The 24810-nt window shown below is 39.5% G+C and overlaps 1 protein-coding gene across 1 annotated transcript; it reads right to left on the reverse strand.

Annotated features, from left to right (window-relative positions):
- Nucleotides 1–16599: 16599 nt before the first annotated feature.
- POU3F4 (POU class 3 homeobox 4) lies at nt 16600–17773 on the reverse strand. Its single transcript, XM_033233115.1, has one exon. The coding sequence runs from the start codon at nt 17713–17715 to the stop codon at nt 16630–16632; it is 1086 nt and encodes a 361-aa protein (XP_033089006.1). The 5' UTR covers nt 17716–17773; the 3' UTR covers nt 16600–16629.
- Nucleotides 17774–24810: the final 7037 nt, after the last annotated feature.

Raw genomic sequence — 24810 nt, forward strand, 5'->3', positions numbered from 1 at the left:
CCCACATTAGGCAAATTTAAGCTCATAACACAAATTGTCCAAGAAATATCTAGTTTTAATTGTCTCTTCCATAGGTGACGTGAGAAGGAGCATGAACTGTCCAGTTTGCCTTAGTCATTGCTCCTCCCTACTATCTAATGCCCAGTCTATGTCACTCCTGAAATTACTTTTTCTGGACTTAAGACATTTGAAATTGTGATCCTGTAAAATATACTTTTGTTCCCACCTCAGTTCTTTGCTCTAGAATTGTTATCTGTCTTGCCTCCTCTTCTCTCCATTCCCTCCACATCGATTTTCTCCTCTCATTTATTTTAAAAAAGTTATTTGATGACTTACTACAAACTAGATCTGTGGTAGGTACTACTGTAATAAAAAAAGACAAGTCCTCTGTCCTGGGAGAGCTCACAGTACAGTTGGGGAGGCTGACAAGTAAATAACCTCTTATGACACACCTTGATTAGAATAATGACTAGCGTTCTATAAGAATGTATAGCTACTCATTAACTTTATCTGTTTCATTTTCCTCTTTAACCATTTCTTTTCTTCCCCTTTTTTCTTTCTTATTTCTTTGGAACTAAGAACTATTTTGAACACAGGACTGAGATAAGTTGGATCATAATTTCTGCTCATTCAGAAAGGCAGAAAATAAACCATCTAGACATTTATTCATCCTTGCCAAATAACATAATGAAAAGCACCTAGAATTTGGAATACAATATAGTATGAATTATTATTCTGTCAGTGAATAATTTATATAAATGACTTAAACTTTCTAAAACTCAGTTTTCTAATTTGTAAACTGAGGATAATGGAACCTGTCTTAGATTTGGATTGTTAAAGGATTCAAGAAGATATACATGATATATGCAAAGCATGTTACACAGTACCTAACACTTAGTAGGTAATAATTATTAATAGCTCTTGTTATTCATTCTTTCAGTATATTGAGTACTTAGTTATGTCAGGCATGTCTCTAGGTTCTGAGGAAATACTGCCCAATCCCTGACTTCAGAGATTGGGACTCTAATAGTGACTGTATTCCAAGACAGATAACTGAAATCATTGTTTTAGTACTTGATCATAAGATGAAATAATTATGTAAAACATACAAGTAGATTGTATTTACTTAATTTTTATAATTTACTGAATTTTTTAATGTTTGTGCTTTCCAATGAACAATTTCATATAGAACCTTTAATTTTCTTAAATTGTAGATGTAACACCAATAGACTTTGGAAATCCTCAACTTTTTAGGGTTTGATTATCATCATAGGTCCCAGGTCCTGGTACTTTCTAATTTTTAATTCATTACTTCCTTTCTACATCCTTGAAACTTAGGATACCCTATTATGTGACCACACACACACACACAGACAGACATACAAACACAGAGGGGTGATATACCTGCTTGTGGAGGCAGCACTTGCTGTAGGGAATCATTGTAGTACAGTGGTTAAGAGCACAGATTCTAGAGCCAGATGTCTAACTTGAAAACTCACTCTAGTATTTATTAGTTGTAAAATCTTATAAATGTAACACAACATCGCTGATCTAAATTTCCCCATCTGCAAAATGAGGATGGAAATAATTCCCATATTTCAGAGTTATTATGAGGATTCAATTAGTTAATATATATATATAAAGTACTTAGGATAATGGTGCATAACAAGTGCTATATAAGTGCTAGCTATTATTGTTGATTATGTCAGAAATATAAGGTAAGAGTGACAAAAGCCACACCTTTCTGATAAATATCTGATATCAAAATGGAGAATATAAGAATCTTTGTTGCAATTACTCTTAATTGGAGGGCAGGTGGGCTTGTGCGACAGGGGAAGAAAAAGGTTGGTATTCTTTTTTTCAGTGGGAACAATACTAAGAGTATATTTGATCCAGCAATGATGAGTAAATCCAATGAGGGAATGGGTCTCTCACTGGAGAAGGCAAGAGAGAGGGAGAACTCTTTACGTGATCATCAGGCTTTGGTAGGGTTTTATAGGACTAGGGCAGCCAAGAGTAACTGCAACAAACCCAGAGATAAATAGCCAAGATTAATTTTACCCTCTCCAAAATGTTTCTCAGAGGAACATAGAGGCCTTTAGTATGAAAATGTTGTTATTTATTCATTCCACATACTGAGTATTGTTGTATTAGAATGAAGTGTCTAGACTTGGAAGGACTTCAGAAAACCACTATGTGTTAAAATTAGGTCATTATGATTGTCATGGATTCATTTTTACTTTCTTTCCAAGTTTAGTGGCTGCCTTCTCCAAATCTGTTGAAAATAGGAAAGAATAATTCATATAATTTTAAATCAGCTTAGAATGTTATCTTTCAAATGAAATTATGTTTTAACCACTAGGTTTTTAATTGTGTTAGGTGTTCAGTCTTAAATTTTTTCACAACTGAAAGAGTACAGGAAAAAGAGATTCTCAAAATTATGTAACTTAAATGTGGGTGTCGTCAAATTGCTACATATTTTTCATTAGCTTTACATTATACAGATCACTGTTCCAAATACCCTAAAACACCCCTTTATTCATCTCTGGTAGAAGAAAGTCCAATTACAATAAAATATTCAATTGTTTTTGCTCAGATTTGTAGTACTACTAGGAAATTTTAATAATTTTATATTTAAAACAAAAAATAGATTAATATATTGTATTTATGTATTTAGTTTGAGACAAAGTCTCAGTCTGTCGCTCAGGCTGGAGTGCAGTGGGGCAATCTTGGCTCACTGCATTCTTAGCCTCCTGGGTTCAAGAGATTCTCGTACCTAAGAACCTCGAGTAGCTGGTACTACAGGCATGCGTCACCATGCCTGGATAATTTTTGTAGTATTTCTAGAGATGGGGTTTCGCCATGTTGGCAAGGCTGGTCTCGAACTCCTGACCTCAGGTGATCCACCCGCCTTGGCCTCCCAAAGGATTTACATATTTGAATCAAGGCTCCTATGCCTGCAGCTAACTTCTAGCGGTCTGTGTGATTTATACCAAGATATTTTAGCTTTTTTTATAGGAGACATTCTAAGTACACTTAATTTGGATAAGCATAGTATATAAAAGGCCATTTTTCTTTGGTTGTAGTAACGCCTAACATTTGACCTAATGATAAGACCAAAACAATATGTTTTTATATAACATATAATTATGCTATGAAGCTCTAGATATTTCAAGGCATATCCAGGAAAATAATAATACATTTCAAATATAAAGCAGATGTAGAAATAATAGTACATACAGCATCATTGGTTACCTAAAAATAAAGTCACGTCAATTATTGGTCTCTGGCTAGAAAGGTTAGAAAGGAGTCAGCTGATTTATAGTTATGGCTTTATGGAGTTCAAATGTCCCTCATCTTTTTCCAAAGCATGAATGGTAAGTTATCATGCTAAGTACTAGATTTTTAAACTGAGTTTCTTACAATTATTTAATAATTCCTGTTTCCACCATAATGAGTGGTTTAGGTTAACACTATTTTCTGTTTTTCTTGCAGTTATTGTCATGGGAACAAATTAATACATATTATGACATCTTTTATTCTCATTACAAATTTTGTCTTGCAAATGAAATTGTTTTTATCCAATTCTTTCTTGCTGCAATGTTTATGACCAGAACAAGATGCAATAGTTTTAATGACCAGTGCAGTCTGTGAAAGACTATAAACATTTAATAGACTCATAAACATAGACTTTAACATTTTCAATATTCTGCATTTTGATTGGCTGCCCGTACTGCTTTATCTCTACAGGTTATTGAGAGTGTAAACAGGAAGGAATGGATAGTGAATCATATTACACAAGCCCTGAAAAGGTCAAAGTTGTGCAGTTGCTTATTCTCTTACCTAGAATATTTCACAATTTCAAATATTCAATATATTTCAAATATTCTAGGAAAGGGAATAAGCAACTGCACAACTTTTAGGGAAGCCTTCTTGGATTTAAGTTAGAAATAGGTATAGAAATAAGAAATATGAATCTTTTTAAATAAGTGATGAACACAAAGGAGATATTTTATTTTCTAGGAATTCTATGTTATTATAGTGGAGTCTCTTTTCAATTTTCTTCATTAATGGGAATAAGACATAGTGGTTTATAAAGGTTAAGCTGGGATAACAGTGTTACTTGCTTATGCTTTAGGTTGGAAAACCCATAGATATCCCTGTACACCAGCAATTTTCAATCTTGGTGTGATAGCAAACTATTGTGTTTCAATATGTTGTGGGGTGCATCAAAAAGAATGTGTCTTGCTAATGGTAGTTGCAGTCCCAAAGTGTGAGAGTTTCATGCCTTGTTAAAAAATTATAATAAATATAAATAAAATAAAAATAAATAAAATTTTAGAGGCTCACACCTGTAATCCCAGCACTTTGGGAGGCCGAGGCGGGTTGATCACTTGAGGCCAGGAGTTCGAGACCGTCCTGGTTAACATGGAGAAAATCCATCTCTACCAAAAATAGAAAAAATTAACCAGATGTGGCAGTGTGTGTCTATCATCCCAGCTACCCAGGAGGCTTGAGTATGGGAAGTGGAGGTTGTGGTGAGCAGAGATCTCACCACTGCACTCCAGATAGAGTGACATAGCGAGACTCTGTCTCCAAAGAAAAGGAAAAAAGAGTCAGAACAGATTCAAGGTTCTTCTTGATGATATAGCACTCGTAAGGTCCTACATTACAGTTAATGTCCAGGGCATTGCACATAATGCTGGGGGAAAAAAAGTATGTTGCTCATATAAGTGTCAATTGTCATGCATGTTAAAATGGGGAAAAAAGATGTTGTGAAGCACTACAGTAGTCAATAATGAAGAGGAAACTTCCTCTCCACTCTTTTTAAATGCATTTCAACCATATTGCAATTTTCTGCATAATACAGAACATAGAATTGGAGGAGAAACAAACAGAGCAATAAGAGCTAATATTAAGTCAGTGCTTTACGTCAGGCACCAAGGTAAGCATTTTGTATGATTATATTATTATATTTTACAGCAACTTTATTAGATAGATGCAGTTATTATTCCCATTTTATAGGCAGAAAACTGAGATACAGACGTTAAAAGACTTTCTCTTTCTCCCACAGCTAGATAGGCTGCAAACCTATAATTCAAACTCAAATTGAAATCCAAACTATAAAAATAAATCTACAAAAGCAATACAGATTTCAAAATTCTGGTATGTGGTAGGTGCTCAAAAAATGTTTGTTGAATTAATGAACGGTTCTGAAATTATTAAACTCATATTTCCACAAGGGATTCCATACCTAGTTTTTGAGGGGTTATTCCTCAGGTACTCGTTTAATTGGGGTACCATTCCTGGGTTGGTATTGTGGCTGATATTGTAAGCAGTTACCTCAGCTAGGACAGGAAATCAATCAGAAAGCATTCCAGGTGTATGATCAGGATTTCCAGTGTCCCAGTGTGGGATTGAGGGCTCTGTAGGTGCCAGAGACAGGAGCTTATTGCAAGTTCAAGAAAAACTCAGAAGAGCCTGGTTTTATTCAGACACTGCTTCACCCAAAACTTTCCCTCACAACAAAAAAGAAGAACAAAAACAGAAAATGAAAGGTCAACATTTAGAGTCATGAAAATTACTGAATGTTAGAAAAATAATTTGAGTTAGCTTTTATTTAATTGTTAAACCTGTGCTTTGAGGTTTTTAATTGAAAAAATTTTAGAGATAATTGTAGATCTACAGAAAGTTTTAAGGCTAGTATAGAAACATCCATGTGCCCTTTACCTAGTATCTCCCAGTAGTAACATATTGCAAAACTATAGTACAATGTCACAACCATAATATTGATGGACATGAATACATCTGGGTTAAGCCTGACAAACTCAAAATGCATTTGTTCAGTCTTTTAGGATCCTATTGGAGCATTGCTCACTATTTCACTGATGCAACTCTATCGGAGTTCGTCTCTGTTCCCTGAAGAGCATGACTGATACAGTAGCAGTCTATCCTGAAAAGCTTAGGGAGTCAGACAGGGTTTTCATGAGATTGTCTACTGTATTTCTCGTCCTTTCCCCTAGGATAAGCATACTCATGTCTCTCATTACTCTGTGTTGAGAGTGCAAATGCAGGCCCATTGAAAAAGATTTTCTTATTCCTCTCTGATTATGTCTTTTATCGGTGTTAGGGACATATTTCACGCTGAGCATATTTTCCACAAAATAATTGGAAATTTTGAAATAGCACTGCAAGCTTTGCTTTGTAGAATGCATTTCAAAAAGAGAAAAATACATAAAGAAAAGAAAACAAAGACAGAATGCATTCCATGCTTAATGAGTTTTTGTTAGAGATTTAGGTTTCTTCAAGCTCTGAATATCATCCTAACAAGTCAACTAAATAGTCACACTTTAAACGTCAATGCCATTTCCCCATAGGTTGCTAAATTCATAGAAATGAATCCATACATTGCTAGTCAATGGAGAAAGGTACTACTAAATATCTCAATGAGGCCGACTTTTAGCTGGGGACAATTTGGTTACAAAAAGCTGTTACCAATCTGGTGGATATTTTTAGTTTCCTTCCCTGTTTTAAAACACAATACCTGTAATTTTTCAAACAGAAATTTCTAGTCTAGAAATGTATTTTTCATGCTTATCTTTGCCTATTGTTCTTACCATGTCATAAATCTGATGGAATGAAGTCCACAGTGGAGCAGAACCATCATACAGAACCTCCTTGCCTTGCAGTCTGATTTCCAGCACTTGCTGCTGAGTCTTTCCCTCCTCCTTAACCCAAGCACTAACTTAATTCATGTAACTAGTTACAGAATTGTGAGACAGACACATTCTCTAATTAGAAAAGGACTAAAAATTTAGGGGAGGTGAATGTTTCACATTGCTCAGGTTACCCGCCATTAATTCCCAGTTTTCCAAATGGGAAGCAGAGGAATAGAAGGTGATTTTTAGAAGCTTGCAATGTGTTTATTCTTCTACATTTTATCCCTTTAAAAAGCATTTTCTTAGAGGCCAGGCTGGGTAGTTTATTCATACAATCCCCACACTTTGGGATGCCGAGAGGAGAGGATCATTTGAGACCTGTAGTCCCAACTACTCAGGAGGCTAAAGTGGGAAGAATCACTTGAGCCCAGGAGGTTGAGGGTGTAGTGATCCATGATCACCCCACTGCACTTCAGTCTGGACAACAAAGTTAGAGCTTGTCTCAAAACAAAACAAAAAAAAAACTTACAAAAATTATTCAAGCTCATCAGAGCTAAATTCGGTTATAGGAATTTTAAAATAAACAGTGTTATTGTCTAGACATAGAAATCAATTAATAATTGCATCTACCTGGGTTTCAACAAAGATGTACAATATTGTTAAAATAGCACAAAGAAATGCTATGTTTGAGTATGAATGTGTATTATAAAAAAGGAACAATAAAAATAGAGAGTAGTGGCATCCACGTTGACAGTAGTACATATCTCTAGCAGTCCTTTATTTAACAGTTAGTTATATACATTTATATCTTATTCTTCTCTTACCACAGCGATTGTTAGCCCTTTGAAGCAAGCTCCTTTCCTTACTCTACATGCTTCTCATGCCACTTTAACAAAGTAGGTACTCAATACATTTTTGTTGAATTGAATATTGCTGCCATTTTTATTCTGCAACTTATATATGAAATCTGAACATATTTATTCAGCAGAACATGCTGTTTTTGAAATTCATATGTTTGTATGTGGGAAAGCAGGGAAAAGCTTTAAGCTATTATTTATGCTGCTCCATTCTTGTCACTTTTTAATTTGACACTGAACTTTGAGTGGGTGCTGCAAAATTCTGACAGCGAGAGAGAGGCATTAAACAGGGTTAGGACATGCAAAGAGTTTTAGAGCCACACATATATTCCGGCAAATATTCAATATCATAACAGCTAGGTTGATTCTTGATAGGTATTTCAAAACATTTTTTTTAAAATAGTTGCATACTATCAGGGGGTAATGGTAATATAATTTGAACTTATTTTGCTATAGAAGAGTCACCATTTGTATCACATATCTCGTTGTCACAGGGGTTAAAAATAAGGCAAAAGATAAGTTGATCTCTATTAAACTCTTAAGAGTCTCTGACCTGAGAGTACTGTTTTAACTTAATTTACTTAAGACATATCACCTTCCCCCACAATATGAACAGCTTGATCATTTTTACAAAACACAGACCAAAATATAGATAGGTGGTAGCATACACACACACATATACACACACACACAAATACACACACAAATACACAAATGAGAGTCTGCGATTTTCAAATTGGCTATTTTGTCATTACGCTTTTCACAAATGTTTACAACTTTAATTTACAGTATCACATATCCTAAAGGCACAATTACCTTTGAGTATTTTTGGTCTTTCAGTTACCAAAATACTTGTTTTCTCCAGAAGATTCAAAGACGAATTTAATCAATAATTTTCAAATGTTTTTGTGTTCACTTTATTTGCCTATTATCTCTTATATGATACGAGTTTTAAATGCTGGACTTGATTTATTTGAGATGTGAGTACAAGCACTTTCATACTCTCACACAGCAATGAATGAGAACCAGGACATATACTGCCCTTTAATTGTGCACAAGATGCCTATTGATATTAATGAGCTTTTTGCCTGGACTTAGTGTGATCATTTTGTGTGGCCTGAAGTGGTCATTCTGTTGTGCTTTGCATATTGGTTGTTGCAGAGTATAGTGTGCACATCATTTCCAAATTGCTTAGGAATTTTTAGGGAGGAAAGATAGTACCCAAATTTAAAAGATTATTATTCCCTTTAACTTAAATTTTTCTATTGTGAGTTCTCAAAATCATGCATAAAGGAACACAGTAATACAAAGTGCAAATAATTGTGCAGAGAAAGCTCTAGAAAATAAAAATATTTCAAGTCAGCAATTTTGAAATTACTTGTTTAGACATAACTTTAATACACTGAAAAGAAAGCTAGTTAGTTTTCAAATTCAATCGAAAACATCAAACTAGGACATGCAGAAGCAGATCATCAAGGAGTAGAAGAGACTATAGGACTTGATCTTATCAGTTGATTTTTCACTGTAGGTGAGAAGCTGGAGCTCTCAGTGTAGGCAGCAGACCCTTTGTCTTGCAATCCTTTCTACACCAACTTCCTTTACCTGCTCTGAGGAGGCTGCTGGGGAGCATCTATAGAGCCAGCATTGCCCACTTTTCCATGGACAGTGATGGTGGGAAGACACAGGGCACATGAAATAACTACCTGAAAAATTACTTTATTTTCACTTTTAGTATAAAATCTGGAGGAGTTAAAGTATTGTCACGCAGGAATAACATGGAAAATGAAGGTGATTAATACAAGTATGTTTATCTAGAATTTTAAACACTCTTACTCCAATGAAAGGCTCAGAATTCAGAATTTCAGGTTAAACACACTCAAATCCTCTCTTATGGTGAAAGAAATTCATTTGTAGAGAACTGCTGTCTACTGAGGAGCAAGTCAAACCCTATTGCTTAAAAGTGGCTACTATACACTGTTCTGAACAGACGTAGTCCCTGATTATGCCAATATACTACAAAAATATGATTTTCTTCTGTTTAATTTCTACATCACTAGAGATTTGAGAGAGACTTCTGTCTTTGATTCAGATCTTTTCTATATGCATGTATACACATGCTCCTATGGCAATACATTGTATAGAAAAAATATGTTAATTAAACATGAATACTACCAGTAACATGACAAGTAGAGTGTGAATAGTAAATCATGAAGAAAAATACTATTCCTCTGTGCAAGTAGTCCACTCAGATATCCATTTCTGCAACTTGGAATTACATGCCATTTGAAGACCAATGAGCTACTGCCCCTGGTCCATAGTCCCCTATTTTTTGTGCTTTAAAAATATGATGTCTAGCAGTGATCTTTGCAGGTGGTATGGGTATGTGTGTGGTTTTCTGTGCTCAGATTGCAAGAATTATGGTAGAAGGAAATATCTTACAAATGTAAATTATGTGTAAAAACCTCTTTTTAATATTGGTCTGCTGGTGGGGGATTGCTAACATCCACTTTACAAGCTTTACACTTTACGTTTATAGCAGGCTTTTCCATGTCTGTAAAAAGGGGTCAGGGTAAGGGCTGGTCTCCAGTCTGGCCAAATTTGAGAGTTAATCAGCTACATTACAATGGGATTCTACAGTATGTGAAAAATAACTAAGGAAGATGAGAAGTAATCAATATTAAAAATGTTTAGATGGTCCTCTTTCTCCCAAGAAGCAATGCTGATATAATAGAAATTGCTTACAAAATACCAACACAAGCAGTCAATTCTGTATATATCGGAGTTGGGGAAAGGATCACTCAAACTAGGTTTAAGACGTTACATAGATAAAACAGAGTTTGACAGAGTGATTTTTTTCTCTTTTCAATTGACTGCACCAGAATTGTGTGGACACAGCTTGACTAGGAAGACAGATGAAAAGACAAACTTAATAAATTGGTCAATGAGTTGATCTCTTCCTTTTTGGTCTTTGAGGGACAGTCTGCTTTCTGTTAAATCATTGTGTCTGTGTGCAAGTGCAGGGGTGAGGAGGTGGGGTTTGAGGGGAAGGAGAAGGAATGCATTTATGGCTGTGTCTACACAATATAATTGTATTAAATACTGTAGAATTTCAGCCGAAAGCAAGCTGTCCCTAGATTCCCTCCCTTCAAGGATGAGTGCACTTCATAATAAGGCCCTTTTGGTAGTTGAATAAACACCCTCCTTGAAGCCATATAAGATGAACCTTATACCAAATCCTCCTGATAACAAATAGTGTTGTAAAGAGAATCCAGTCTTCTATCTGGTTAATTAAATAATGTGTGAAGTGTGAATAGGTGTAATTCTATTCTCATGTTGATGAAAGAAAGCATAGTGAGGCAATGCATTTTTTACTGGAATGCACAAGTGTTTAATTTTGTGGATTTTGTTTACGGGAACAGAGTCTAAATTCTTGTCTCTCTCCTTTCTTAGAGATTGCAGAAGTTAACTAAATTTTGTTTTCAAGACTATATTCTTTTAGCCTAATCCCCTAATTTGGGAAATACTGCACCAGCAGTGCTCTTAAGAAAAGGTGCTTTTATATTTCATCTTATTAGAAAAAAGCCTTAATTGGTTTCAAATATATTTTATATTCACTCTTCTTAATGCTTTAAAAATCAATATCAGTAAATGAATAAGCTGGGGGATTACTATTTTAAAACTACTATCAGGGACATGTATAAAGAATGTCTACTCTTTTATTTTACAGAATGAATGAGTGTGAGTGACACTCAATTCTAATGGCACTGTGCTGCATTGTTACTTTTTATTCTTTTCAAGACTTTTTTTGAAAGGGTCACATGTTTGGATTTTTAAGTACTTAGTCACAGAAAAAATTTCCACAATTCTGAGGTTCCATATGTGTCTTTAAAAAGATCTGACAGGTGGGAAAATACATTATTCTCTTTGGAAAACTGAACTGTTTAACCTGTAACCATTTTCTACTTCTCTATTCTCCTCTTTCTTCTCCTCCCCAATTCCCCGCCCCCGCCAAAAAAATTTTTTTAAATAAAACCAGAAATGTATGTTTCTACTTTTAGCCTACAGGCAATTAACACAACAACAGCAGCCTGATTTGGGAGCAAGAGAAATATGTGAATGCTAAATACTTTTAAGGGATTAGTCTTTGATTTTATTAAAGAGAAGCACAGCTCATATACTAATTTAAGCAATATTTTCCCTTACCCTTTTCTTTTAAAGGTAAGAAACCAATTTCCAGGGGTAATATTCATTTTCTTATTTTATTGTTGGAAATATAAATGCCATTTAGACAACCAAGGTATGTTTATATGCATATATATAGTTGATTTGCATATTTGACTTTGTTTACACATCTGTAACACCTGTATATTCACTCTTTTCACATCCTACCTCCCTCCACAACCTCTGCATTTTCTATTGGTCGAATCTGGCGAAGGAGATGGAACTTTCTTGCTTTTACCCCATTAGATATGATTTACTGTTGTTGTTCTTTGGAACCTACCAATTCTTATTTCATGAGAAAGAGAGCTACTGTTGTGAAGGCCTGAGAAAAACTGAAGACAAAACCACTTTTTTTTCTTTTTTCATTTTTTTTTTACAAAGGCCTTGGTTTGAAGTAGGATTAGCAGCAACTCAAAATAAAGGAATCCCCAGGCAGAAACACCAACACCTCCTGATTTTTAATGAAAATATGTTCATGTTGCAAAAATGTTGATCAGAAAAACCAGTTAGGACTTGATTATATTTCAGGAGAAAGAAAAGGAGCAGTAAAGAAAATAAATCTGATAATACATATAAAATATATGAGTAATGTATATAGTAAAAGCACTGATGATCGTGATAAATGTGTATATATACTTTTGTACTTCCTAAAATATCTACATAGGCCTCCATTAAATAGTTCAGGATACACTGAAAGTTGATATTTGTGTAGTTTTGTGAGAAAATCTATAACTTTTTAATCAATTCTAATTTTTATAGGATACAGAAAGAGAAGGACGTTAGTTGGTATGAACTTTTGAAAGAGAACCAAGAGGCTTAAAACTATGGGTTTTGTGCTTGTACATATACCTGTATAGAATAAATATTATTTATAAAGGGTGACATACCCATGACTATATACACAGCATGCGGCATATTTCATACACAACAATCTTGTATGTGGTGCACCATGGAGCTGTAAATTATTAGGCAATTTGAAAAATACAAGACATCATATGCTGTAATCATTACCTATTCAAATGATTAAATCATTTTGGGTTGTCTAACAAAAACACCTACTTCAGACTATGAATTGAGGGGGTTTACTACTGGAAATTATCATTAAATGTCCTGCTCATTGCTTCATATGCATCTACCAAAAAAAAGTTGAATAAGGCATGCCTGTACATACAAAACCTTAAAACAGAACGGGTTCAGATTTGGTAATTTACTTCTCAACTATCACTACAGGTGACAGTCACTTAGTTGATGGAGGGTCTTGTGAAATAAAATAAGACAAATGAAATTGTGTATGGGAGTGGGAAGAAGAGTAAAATCAAACTCCCACCCCCAAAATGTCTCCTTGTACTATGTTTTCCTTTCCCCCATACTCAGATAAGAATGGACAGAGTTCAGCAATACTGGGAAAAACAGTTTACCTGGGTTTCTGGGCCCAGGAAGAAACTTAAGAGGAAAAGTGCTTCTCCTTACCTATAATCATCATCCCATCCCTTCTCAGGGGAGTGAAGGATCAGGTACCAAAAGGGAACCTAGCAGAATAGGGAGGAAGAAGAAGGATGGATGCAGTGAGGCGAAATGGAAGCCTTATAGAAGATCTGAGTACAGTTTCAGGAGGGGCAGGTTTGAAGAAAGGTCTGTCCACTGGCAGAGAGAGAGAGAGAGAGAGAGAGCGAGCGAGCCAGAGAGAGAGAGAGAGAGATTCCCTTTTCGGAGAACATTAGTAAGGTTGCACTTCCTAAAATAAAACCCACCTCGAGCCTTCGCTATGCGGGTTCCCACAATTTGTGCTGTGCTTTGCGTGAGCGTGGACTCCAGAATAGGCCATGGAAGTGTGTGCCAGTGTATTTCAGAGCTGAGCTGAAAGGTCGAAAGTCAGAGGAAGGGAATCAAAAATCAAAACAATGACTAATGATTTATAAGCTGAAGCAAAGCAGAAGCGCTGTTCACCGGGAATGTGCCTCTGTTTAAATGCTCTACCTCACACAGCACACAATAAGGCCAGGAGAAGAAAACACTTTTTTTTTTTTTTTTTGGAAAAATGTTTTATTTAAACCTTTTTAATCTTTTACAACAATAAAATATTGCGTCAATATAAACCCCTTGACTAAAACTTCACATCAAACATTACAGCAAATTGTTTTCTTTTTGACATCCAACTTATCTGTGAAAGAATTCCTTTTAAACACAATGCAGAATTTATTGAAAATAAATAATTGTTGGCAACTGCAATAGGCAATTTGAATAAAATAGTTGAAAAAGCAACTCTTAATGAAAATAGCGTTTATTATACATCAGTTACTAAATGAATAAACTAAATGATCTTCTTTAAATTAATAACTTCAAAAACGTTAATATACAAAACTGTACAGTTATAAAGTCGGCGGAAGTATTTGGGTTAACTCAGGTTCGAACCACAGCAATTAACTGCAAAGAAAAAAAATCGAAACGAACAAAAAACTCCCAACAGTTGTAAAACATGAACTCAATGTGGGGGGAAAAAAATCCCAAAACTAAAAATCTAATTACCACCAGAATGCAGAGACTTGACGAAAAAAGTAAAAGGGTCCGGGATTTGAATTAACACATGCTCTTAGACCTGCAGCTGAGGGAGACACAGTGTGGTGGACCAGAGCCCTGACAACTCATACTAACGCATCCTCGACAACGGACCCGGGCTTTCTGGTCCTTAGGTAGTTTGAAGCTTTGTCTACAGCAGCTGCGCCTAAAGGCCGGACTAGGTGGCCAGCAGTGGCGTGCAGCGCCCCCAGTCAGGTCTGGCCGGCGGCAGCTGGGTGTTGGGTGCTTGGCCGGCCTCACAAGTGTGTGCTCCTTGGGAATGAGGACCTGGCGTGTGGATACTAGCTAGCAATAAAGCCACAGCAACTGCATATTTTTGGGATCTCTACACAACCTAGGGAGATTTTTTTTTTTGTACTTTTTTTTTTTGTACATAGTAACACGATACACACAGCTATCTACACACACACGTTTGCGCGCGCACACACACACGCCCAGAGACACATACACTCAGAGATTAAAAATATATATATATATATATGTATATATATGTATATGTATATATATATATATATATATATTATATATATATATATATATTATATATATATATATTTAAAGCAGGAACCCAGCCTCCCGGGCGCTCGCTAGCTCGCTGGATCGTTGCTGTGGGCTTCCACCAGCTGTGCTTATCAGAAACGCCGAGACAGCTCCCCACGAGCCCACTCACAGACAGCGGTATATACATGGGGGGAGAGGTGGTACGCGGATGGACCAGAATCCATGTGACCTTTGCCAATCATTTCATTGTCGTTCTGCACTGAGCAGAGAATGCCTATCCCCCACTCCCTCACCACCCCTCCGCGAGGGTTTCTCACTCAGAGGGGGTGGTGAACTGGAGGTGAACCGAAATGGGAGGCGCTGGCCCAGTCGCCAGCGTCTCCGGGTCGTGATCTCCAGTGAAAGTAATCGCGTGTGAAGGCAAAGTCTTTCCTCTAGTAGGGCCGAAGTGAGGTCGCGCGGGAGGTCGCCCTAGCGAGGCTGGGGGCCTGGATTTCTGCACGCAGGAATCCAGGACTCCGGTGGGTGCGGAGCCCTCCCAGACTGTCAGGCCACCTCTTTGGCCCAGCGTTGCCGTGGAATCTTTTTCAGATACCTGGATTTGTGCTGTGGTAGCCTGCGGGGGCTCCACACTTCCAGGAGGGAGGGCAGAAAGCTGCGAAATCGCCGCTGCTACTTCGCACTAGTTTGCAAACCTAATAGGCTTCTCTATTCTGCCCTTCCTAGGCACTCCACCCCGGAAAAAAATATAACCGATATCATCATCAATAACTTTCTTCGTTGTATTCTCCTCCTCATACAGATTTGGAAAGGCGGGTGAGTAGATAGGCATCTCTCTCTCCGCCTATTCCCATTCATCTCCTCCCTTTTCTAAGCAATTAAAAAGCCATCAGCTCAACGAAGTAGTAATAATAATAGCAATAATAACATGGAGTGGTCGATTAGATACAAATTATCTCACAAATATTGTGTACAGATTGTAGTAAAACACCGCAGACATTTAGAAACGCTATAGAAGTTTTTAAAAATGCAAAACTAGTCTATTGTAAAACAAATTTCACCTGAAATACAGCTGCTATAACCAAGGCGCTGAAAGGTTATTCAGAGGCACACATCTGTCTTCCCAATCCCTCCCCCGCCCCACCCCGCCCCCACGTTATCCCACTCCTTGTTCTTCCTAGAGAGGAGCGACCAAACAAACCTTACTCTAAGTAAACAATATGTATTGATCAGCAGAAAAGGCTAAAGGGAACTGTTGCCCGGGGAGCCAGGAATATGAGATCCCAGCTTGGACTGCTTAATATAAATGTGTATCAGCATTGAGAAGCCTGAATGCGAGAGTATGTGTTTCCTTTGTCAGCAGAAGTTAGAACCTCTTATGAAAAGGAAAGGAGAGGAGAGGAGAGAGAGGAGAGGAGAGGAGAGGAGAGGAGGAGAGGAGAGGAGAGGAGAGGAAAGGAAAGGAAGGAAAGGAAAGGAAAGGAAAGGAAAGGAAAGGAAAAAAAGGGAAAGAAAGGAAAGGGATGAAAGGGAATAGAAGGGGAAAGGAAAGAAAATGAAATGAAAGAAGAAGAAAGGAAAGGGAAAAAGGGAAAGAAAAAGAAAGGGGAACGGAAAGAAAAAGGAAAGGAGGGGAAAGAGAGAGTACGAGAGAGCGAGTGAACGAGAGAGAGAGAGAGAGAGAGAGAGAGAGAGAGAGAGAGAGAGAAGAGAGAGAGAGAATAAAGAATGCTAGAATGAGAGGAAGAGAGTGAGAGAGAAAGAGAAATCCGCGCTGCTCCCAGTGCGGCCGGCCGCCTCCTCGCTTCCTCCAGTCAGAGATCATGGCAAGACGTGTCTGTTTTCACCGTGTGCGAATAAACCTCATGTGGCTGCTGATCCCCTGGCGGAGTCATTCTTTTCTCTTTTTGTCTTCGATTACAGAACCAGACACGCACCACTTCTTTCTCCAACTGGAGGCTGTCTGCCAGCGAGGAGATCTCCTGCGCGGCAGGCTTGGGACACTTGAGGAAATGCGTCTCCAGTACGCCCTTGACACTCACCTCGATGGAGGTCCTCTTCTTGCGCTTGCGGCCCTGTGCAGCGATCTTGTCAATGCTAGTCGGGCTCCCTGTGGACGAATCAGCCTCCTCCAGCCACTTGTTCAGCAGGGGCTTCAGCTTGCACATATTTTTGAAGCTCAGCTGCAAGGCCTCGAACCTGCAGATGGTGGTCTGCGAGAACACGTTACCATACAGTGTGCCCAGCGCCAACCCCACGTCGGCCTGCGTGAAGCCCAACTTGATTCTTCTTTGTTTGAATTGTTTGGCGAACTGTTCCAACTCATCAGAGGTTGGTGTCTCTTCGTCGGAGTGATCCTGGCAATGGTGCGAGCCCAGTTCGCCGTGATCCGGGGGCTCTCGGAGCACCGGGTGCAGGCTCTGTGCAGAGGCGGCAGCTGGAGGTGGAGTGAGTCCCCCGTGTTCCAGCATGCCACTCACGGTGAAGCCAGGCTGCGAGTACACGTTGAGGGGTTGGCCGCTCGACGTGATAGACGGGTTCGGTGCCGGGCTCGCCCCCCAGGCGTTGGGGTGGTTAGTATGCGGTGAGTGGTGGGCTACGTGTGGCGAGCGGTGATGGATGATCGCACCCAGTTGCAGGTCTTCGCGCCCGGGCTTCACGTCCTGCTGGTCCAGGGGGCTGGCGGCCAGGGTAGAGGACCATGGGCCCCCGTCGCTCAGACTGGTCACCCAGTGATGCCCGAGGGGATGCCCATTGCTGGGAACTCCCTGCAAGTAATCACTTTGGAGAAGTTTCTGAGGGTTGCGGAAAGGACTCCCCTGCTGCATGCCCGCAGAGTCCGCATGGACTAGGGAGGTGGAACTGAGAATGCTGTAGGGATTCGAGGCAGCTGTGGCCATGGTCGGTGAGGATCCCCTACTAGTTATAATGTGGCAAAGGGAGCAGCTTCAGCCTTTGACATCTACGGTGCGGGGGAGCCAAAGACGCTGGCACGGGTTACCGGCACCCACTACGGCCAATCGCAGCGCGTCTCGGCCTGGCCAGGAGTAAGCTCGGCCAATAGCGGTGCGGGAGGTCGGGTTAGCTTTCCAAATTAGGCTGGTGAAGCTCCGGAGTTTCAATGAGACCCAAGCAGGAAGTGAATCAATCTTTCAGCCCCATTGGCTGCCTAGCGCAGATTGGCGGCCGTACATTTGATCACCACCCCCCCCCCCCCACCCCGGGGTTTCTGTTGATGGGGAAAAGATGTGAGAGATGTGCTGGGGGCGGGGGGGCAGTTAGAGAGTGAGGTGGAAAATTAAGGTTGTAGAACTCTTTTTGATTATTTAGATTAATCTAAATAAAGAAAAAGTAAAACAAGTTTAAATATCATTTTGATCGCAGTGAACAGGGATTTTTCAGACTCAATCGGCGGTCTGGGAGGGCTAGTTGTGTGCCTAGGACTGCAAAACAAAACGTCGCTACAAACTTTGAGCAAAGTAACGTCTTTGATTGAACCCAAAACCAATAAAGTTGAAATCAGTGATTCTGGTAAGAACATTTCAGTTTATTTCATTGTATTAAGGACCTCGATATCAAGGTCTGAAAGCTTCTAAAAGATGTCCTGTTCTTTCAATTTTTCTGAAAAATTTTTTAGGTCACGAAGAACTGAATTATTCTGGGAAAGTAAAATCTAATGTGATACTGACAATATTCAGTTATTTCGAAGTTTACTTCCCAATCTAGCTGGTCTATTGGAAACCTTGCTTTCTTACTACTTCATATCAGCTCCCATCACAGATCCCACAACTTCTGTCAAATGTTCTGCTTGCTGAAGCGGGCAGCCTTCACACTCACCCCAAACACTATGCAGACCCACTACCAATAGGTATACAGGAAAACGTTCGTGACCCCGTGTCCGATGCTGTCCCCTAGGAAAATTGTTTTTAACATTCACCGCTCCCCCACCCTCCTCACCAGCCCCGCATTTAATGTGCCCAGGAAATTCAGAGAGAGAAATGGCGGGATGTTTGGCATCAAGTACCGCCCCCACTTCCCCAATCCCCATCAAGCTTGAATTTGCTTTCAGCTTGAAAAGACAGGACTGCTTTTTCATTTTGGATAGAAGAAAAGAGATGAAACACTTGTGCTACTCCTAAGCTTTTATAAGTTAGGAAAGTACAAGCCCGTGTGCTCCACAGTCTTGCGCAAAGGCATTGCTTGGAAGCAGAGTTGGGAGAAAGGCAAAGATTTAAGATTTGTACTAGCTGAGAAAAGGTAACACCAGATATCCAACATGGTCTTTGAAGTTAAAAAGATGACCTTTCATTGAATAATTTTGGAGGTAACCTAGCTGTCTAATTATATTTGCACTTACAGAAGACAGCATCAGAGTTCCCTTATTGGTTTGAAATTCCATTAAATATATTGCAAGAACGCCTAGGTTAAGCTTGATTTAAATTTGCATACATTTTCATATATTTAGCAGAAATAAAAGAAGGCTTGCTGCTACCAGAAAGTCATTAAGGCATTAGTTTCTCTAAGAAGACAGATCTGAAGAATGTGCAAGAAAATGAGAAAAAAAATAAAAACAAGGTGAGCTTATTCTGTCATTCCTTTATATAGCTAAAGAGCATCTATTTCCTGTGAAATGAGTAATTTCTTATGAGAGCACAGAGCAATAGGAGCTGATATTGGTAAGTGTAAACGTGTCTATTAGGCATGAAAACCTGGCATCTGATTCAAATCTATTTCTTTTTTGCACTTTTTTTTTTTTGAGATAAACACTTAGTAATTATTGACAGGGAAGATCATTTGCCATCTTACCCCCTCCTCCTGCTCTCTCATTGAAACTGTAGCTTCATTTGCCCATGTTCTATTGTAGAGGCTTATCTGCTTTTAGAAATTGGGTTTTCCTTTCTCTTCTCTCTCTCTCTCTCTCTCTCTCTCTCTCTCTCACTCTGCCCCCAACTCCCCACCTTTTCTGCTGAGGAACTCATTTCTTTACTGCTGTTTGCATCTTTCTTTGCAAGAATGCAATCTCATTTGTGCCTGAAATTCCACTTCTGGAAGAAACAAGAACTTGTCAAAATCAAACAAAAGTAAAGTTTTTAGGTGCTCTGTTAAGCTGGCCTTTCGAAGATCCGTTTGTGAGTCTGCGTCGGCTCAATTTAGAGGTGAGAGGGAAACGCGTTGAAGAAACCTTACGTGCAAAACGATCGTGATCATTGCCACGCTGTTTTTGTTGTTGTGGGTTCCCCACCCCCACCTTGCAGCTGCCTTTGGGTGAGAGTTGCTAATCTTAGGCCATTTAGGGAGTTAAGGTAATTATCAAATGATAAGGTTTTTGCATGAAGAAGGAGATCTTTTTTCAATCTTGACTTGCCTGAGTTCTTACAATCAACCTTCCTCTTGCCTATGGCCTCTGCTCCTGGTATCCTATTTTGCCAGCCGCATCAAGTGGTTCAGACCATTTGCCAGAGGCTTGGAGGGGGGAGAGGTAAGGAGGGAGATCTGATCCCAGGGACAGGTTTTTTACACCCTTATTTTGAAGTTTTTTAATGTAAAAACTCGCTTTTTAATGGAAATAATAGCTTTCGTCAGGAGCACAAACTGTCGTTATCGCCTTTATTTTTCTTTTCTTTCTTTCTTTCTTTCTTTTTTTCTTTCTTTCTTTCTTTCTTTCTTTCTTCTTTCTTTCTTCTTTCTTCTTCTTTTTCTTTCTTTCTTTCTTTCTTTCTTCCTTTCTTCCCTTCTGTCTTTCTCTTTCCTTCTTTCTTTTATTTAAAAAAAAAATGTTTCCACGAATATAGATACTGCCTATTGAATTCAGGTCCAATCACATCCTCTAGCAACTGTGATATAATCTCTCTAGCATGTAAGGTGTTTTGTTTTTTGAATAAAATATCTGCATATAGTCAAATCTTCTTGCTGTTCTAACTAATCTGCTGGAGAGGTTTCCTTCGCCCTCTCCTGTCAGTTTTACTTCCCAAGTGTAACAGATGCCGCTCTCAAGCGCTCCTTTCTGCAGCTTCTCTTTATTCAGCTTCACATATTTCTCCCCATGATCTGGGTTTCCATAGAGAGAGGAATAAAAGGGGGGACCATGGTCACAAATCCCCTGCCCCATGCAAAATAAAAGAGCCACATTCAATAGACGACCCGTCTGGACATGGGAGAAAAATAAGTTGATACGCAGCTACTGTTGCAAAGAGCTGGCAACTTATTTTTCATAGACTGCATTTTGCCTTAAACTCTAAGTTACCACTGGCAAGCTTGCTCTCTCATGCAGCTGGGCTACATACACACTTGATGTGCTCCACATCCTGATCTTGAAGTCCAAACCCGGTCTTCAGATCTGCTTCTCCCCACCCCCTCTAGAGCTTTGGTTTGAATAATATAACAATAGCTGTGGAACCTACCGGGTAGGGGCAGTTAAAAGTCGCCCTAGAGAGGAGCCGGGCTTTGAAGTAGACAAACTGTAATTGTAGCGAATCCCCACCTATCTTCAGCAAAGCAGCACAGGTCTCAATTCCTGTGCCAGGCAAGAACCTGGAACAATTTTTATTCCTTGTTAAGTTGCCCTCACACTCCAATTACACACTCCACCTTATCCTTTCCCCTTGCTTTGTTTCTAAGAGAGCAATTCAGATCATTTCTAAAAGAAAGTCAGATTGGCTTTATTTATATATGTTCATTTATTTGTAACTTCAGAGTTTGCAGTGGATTTCCTTCCTCACAAGATTTAGGGATACCAGCTCCTGAATGTCTTCACAGACACCCATGCTCCTTCTTTCTAAGCAAGGAAAGACTCACAAAAGAAATTAAGCAGATTAATGTGGTTCAGGTTGTGCTCCTGTGGAAACATCTGAGCATGGCCGCAGCTGGGTAGCCTGCGTCCTGGCTCCTTTGGAAAGTACCCCAGCCATAGGGATTGCGTCTCTTGCAGATTTCATATGTGAGTGTAGATTATTAAGCATTCTCATTATGTGTACAAATTGAGGATGGGGAGAAGAAGGTGGTTTGGGGCTGAAACTGGCAGGGGGTAAGGACAGCGAGTAGTGGCGGGGGAGGGGGGAGGAGGGGTTCAGGAAATAAGTTCAAAAGGCCAGATTTGATTGTGTGCAGTATAGCATGAAGCTCCAAATGGCAGGACATGGAACACAGGCATTATCTCAAGAAGAAAACTTCACCTTCAACCCAAGTTCACTTTGGAAACAGAACAAGTTAGATTGGGTTTGGTAGGGACAAATGTACATTTTCTTTTTAACACCAGGAGCTCATAAGGGAAGGAAACAATTGAACAGACTTCTCAAAGCAGCAGAGAAAAAAAGCTGTTTTCTTGGTTTCTGCATATTGAGCTCATAAGGCTCTTCTCGGTGAGAGACACAGCTGTCCTTCAGAGCACTAGCGCACTGCAGCTCCTCTTACAGTCGCCTTCTTTCTTCTCCTTTTTTCTTTTTCAAAAGCTGCATGGGCTGGGGGTGGGGGGACACGGTAAGGGCTCCTAATATTCTGCGGAAATATTTTTAGAAAAGAATTTAGATGACATTAGGAGACATTGTCAATACTGATGGTAGGACATGGCAAAATAGTTCATAGTCATGAACTAATTGAGCTCGAGCTCAATTAGTTCATTTTTTTCAGGTCTCTATTGGCTTTCCTGAACGTAAGAAAAAGAATCTTCAGAGAAAAAGGAAAGAGGAAGAGGGGAGGGGGTGAGTACACACAGTGAATGCTGCAGCAGAAACAGGGAAATTTAAAATACTCCTCATGTAAAATCTAATACAAATACCCCAATCTGTGAGAACCACTAGTCGTTTGCTATCAAAATTGAATGCTGGGGAGAAGTGCTGAGGCATTGTGTGGCTGGAGTCCTCTGACGGGATGGTTAGAGGACAGGCTGGGACAATAGAGACCCTCACTACCAAGGGAAAGGATGCTTGCTCCTATAACTGCGTTGGCCAGATCGTGTCCATTCAGTCTCAGTTTCTCTTTGGGGATCACATTTTTGCTGTTGCAATGTCGGTGGGTGAACCCTAATTTTACAGTATCCCAGATAAAAGAGCTTTGCAGAGACAGAGCTATTGTGTCGTACTCAGCATAGCTATCGTTTTCCTGGCACCAGGATTTGGGTGTGTAGGAATCATTGTGCAGTTTTGCACTGCAGACCAAGCCTAAAGTCAAGGAACCTAGCGGATGTTTTTACAAAATATATAACACACGAGAAATTACACTTCTATCTATAAAAAAAAAAAAAAAAAAGCGGCAGAATTCTTCCAAATTTAAAATGCGATGATAGTTTTGATTTTATTTTAATTATTTTTTTAAAGTAAGACTTGGTAGAGGTATTTAAAAACGAAAAAAAAATAGTTTTAGCTGCATGAATGATCAGAGGGCAGGTAGAAATCTCTTACTTTAAAACCTGCGCGCATCGGTATTCGAGTCATCAATAAGTCTTCTGGCTGAACATTAGACGCTTTTCTTAAGTCACTATAGTAGTTAATAGAGCCTCCCCAAATTGTAAATCACTTCCTTCTTCATGGATGGATTAAGGTTTTAATGTGCAAAATTGTAAGAATGCTTAGGCTTCATTCCTAACTGAGGTCCTCTGTTCCCTGCCACCCTGTCTCCCCGCCCCTTAGTAAATGGTATTTATTTGTCTGAAATGGCGAGTGTTCCACGTCCCTGTGCGGTTATGGGACTACAGGAAGCTTGATTATAGATTGATATATGGGATCCTTCTGGAAATGACTTTTAGTAAGTAATCTACTCAGTGTCTTGGGCTCACATTACCATTTCAGGGCCCCACAAAGAACAAGAATGTAAGTTTATCACTTTGAAAATGAGCAAGTGACCAGATTTAACCTGCTGTCATTTTTCAGAAATTTCAGTTACTATTATCATTATTTTCCAGGAGGAAAGAGTAGAGAAGGGGCTGCTGATGACTGTGAAAATAATGTGGTGTGTGTGTATGTGTATATGGGGGGAATTGTGGCCCCTCACCCAACAAAATGTATACACACACACACACACACACACACACACACACGGGAGGGAGGAGAGAGAGAGACAGTGTGTGTGTTTGGGAAAAAGTCCATTTGCAAGGGCATTTGGGGAACCCATTTTTAACAAGAACATTAATGTTTCCTCTGTTGTGATTGCTGTTGTGTTAGTTCTTCTGGGGGAGGGGTGTGAGTTCCTGCGTGTTCTTAAAATTTCCCTTTCCTGTAACTTTTCTTTGGGCCGACATCTCTTGCACTTTGCCTCACTATGGATTTGAGGAATCGATTTAGCTCCCCTGCCCCGAAAAGAGTTCCATTCGGTCGGGTATTTCGGTTTCCAGCTGTCTGTGAATACATCAGTCAGGCCATCGTGGGTGTTGTGCGTGCACACACACATTTAATATCCAATAACTTTTTGGAGTCTCTTTTCCAAGCACAAGAGCTCAGGTAGCCAGCAGAACCTATCCCCTGACCAGTGCTTTTTGCCCTTGGTGATTCTGCTCCTGGCTCAGGTGGTTGTGACTCCCCCAGCCAGCTCGCTCCCATTCTGGTGTTGCCGCGAACCCACGTCAGCTAGCTCCATTCTGCCCAAGTGCAAAGCCATAAAGAATCAAGGTGCTTCCCCAAAACATCAGACAAGGCATCGGCAGGAGGGGGCGCGATTTGGGCAGCAACAGGATCCCTTACCTTCTGGAGAGCCTGGCTAAAATGTCCAGATGTTTCGGAATGGTGGACCTGACTTTAGCCTCCTGGACATGTACTGAATAAAGGTGGTGTGGTGGGGGTCGGGAGCATTCTACGGAGAGATATTGTTTAAAGAGAACTCCGCGGGTGGCAATTCTTTAGGCCAAATGGGTTCTATTGCGACACGGGGCAGCTGGCTAGAGGGGCTTATTTTGACAGCCATCAGAACTTCATTGCCCCCTCAAACTCCCCAGCCTCTCTTCTATTTGAAGCAGCATATGAAGGATGGTGGCAAGGTCATTTTCCCTCTGTTGGAGGTGGAGGCAG

The sequence above is a fragment of the Trachypithecus francoisi genome, unplaced genomic scaffold (genome assembly GCF_009764315.1).
Source record: "Trachypithecus francoisi isolate TF-2019V2 unplaced genomic scaffold, Tfra_2.0 Contig01451, whole genome shotgun sequence".
NCBI classification, from domain to species: Eukaryota; Metazoa; Chordata; class Mammalia; order Primates; family Cercopithecidae; genus Trachypithecus; species Trachypithecus francoisi.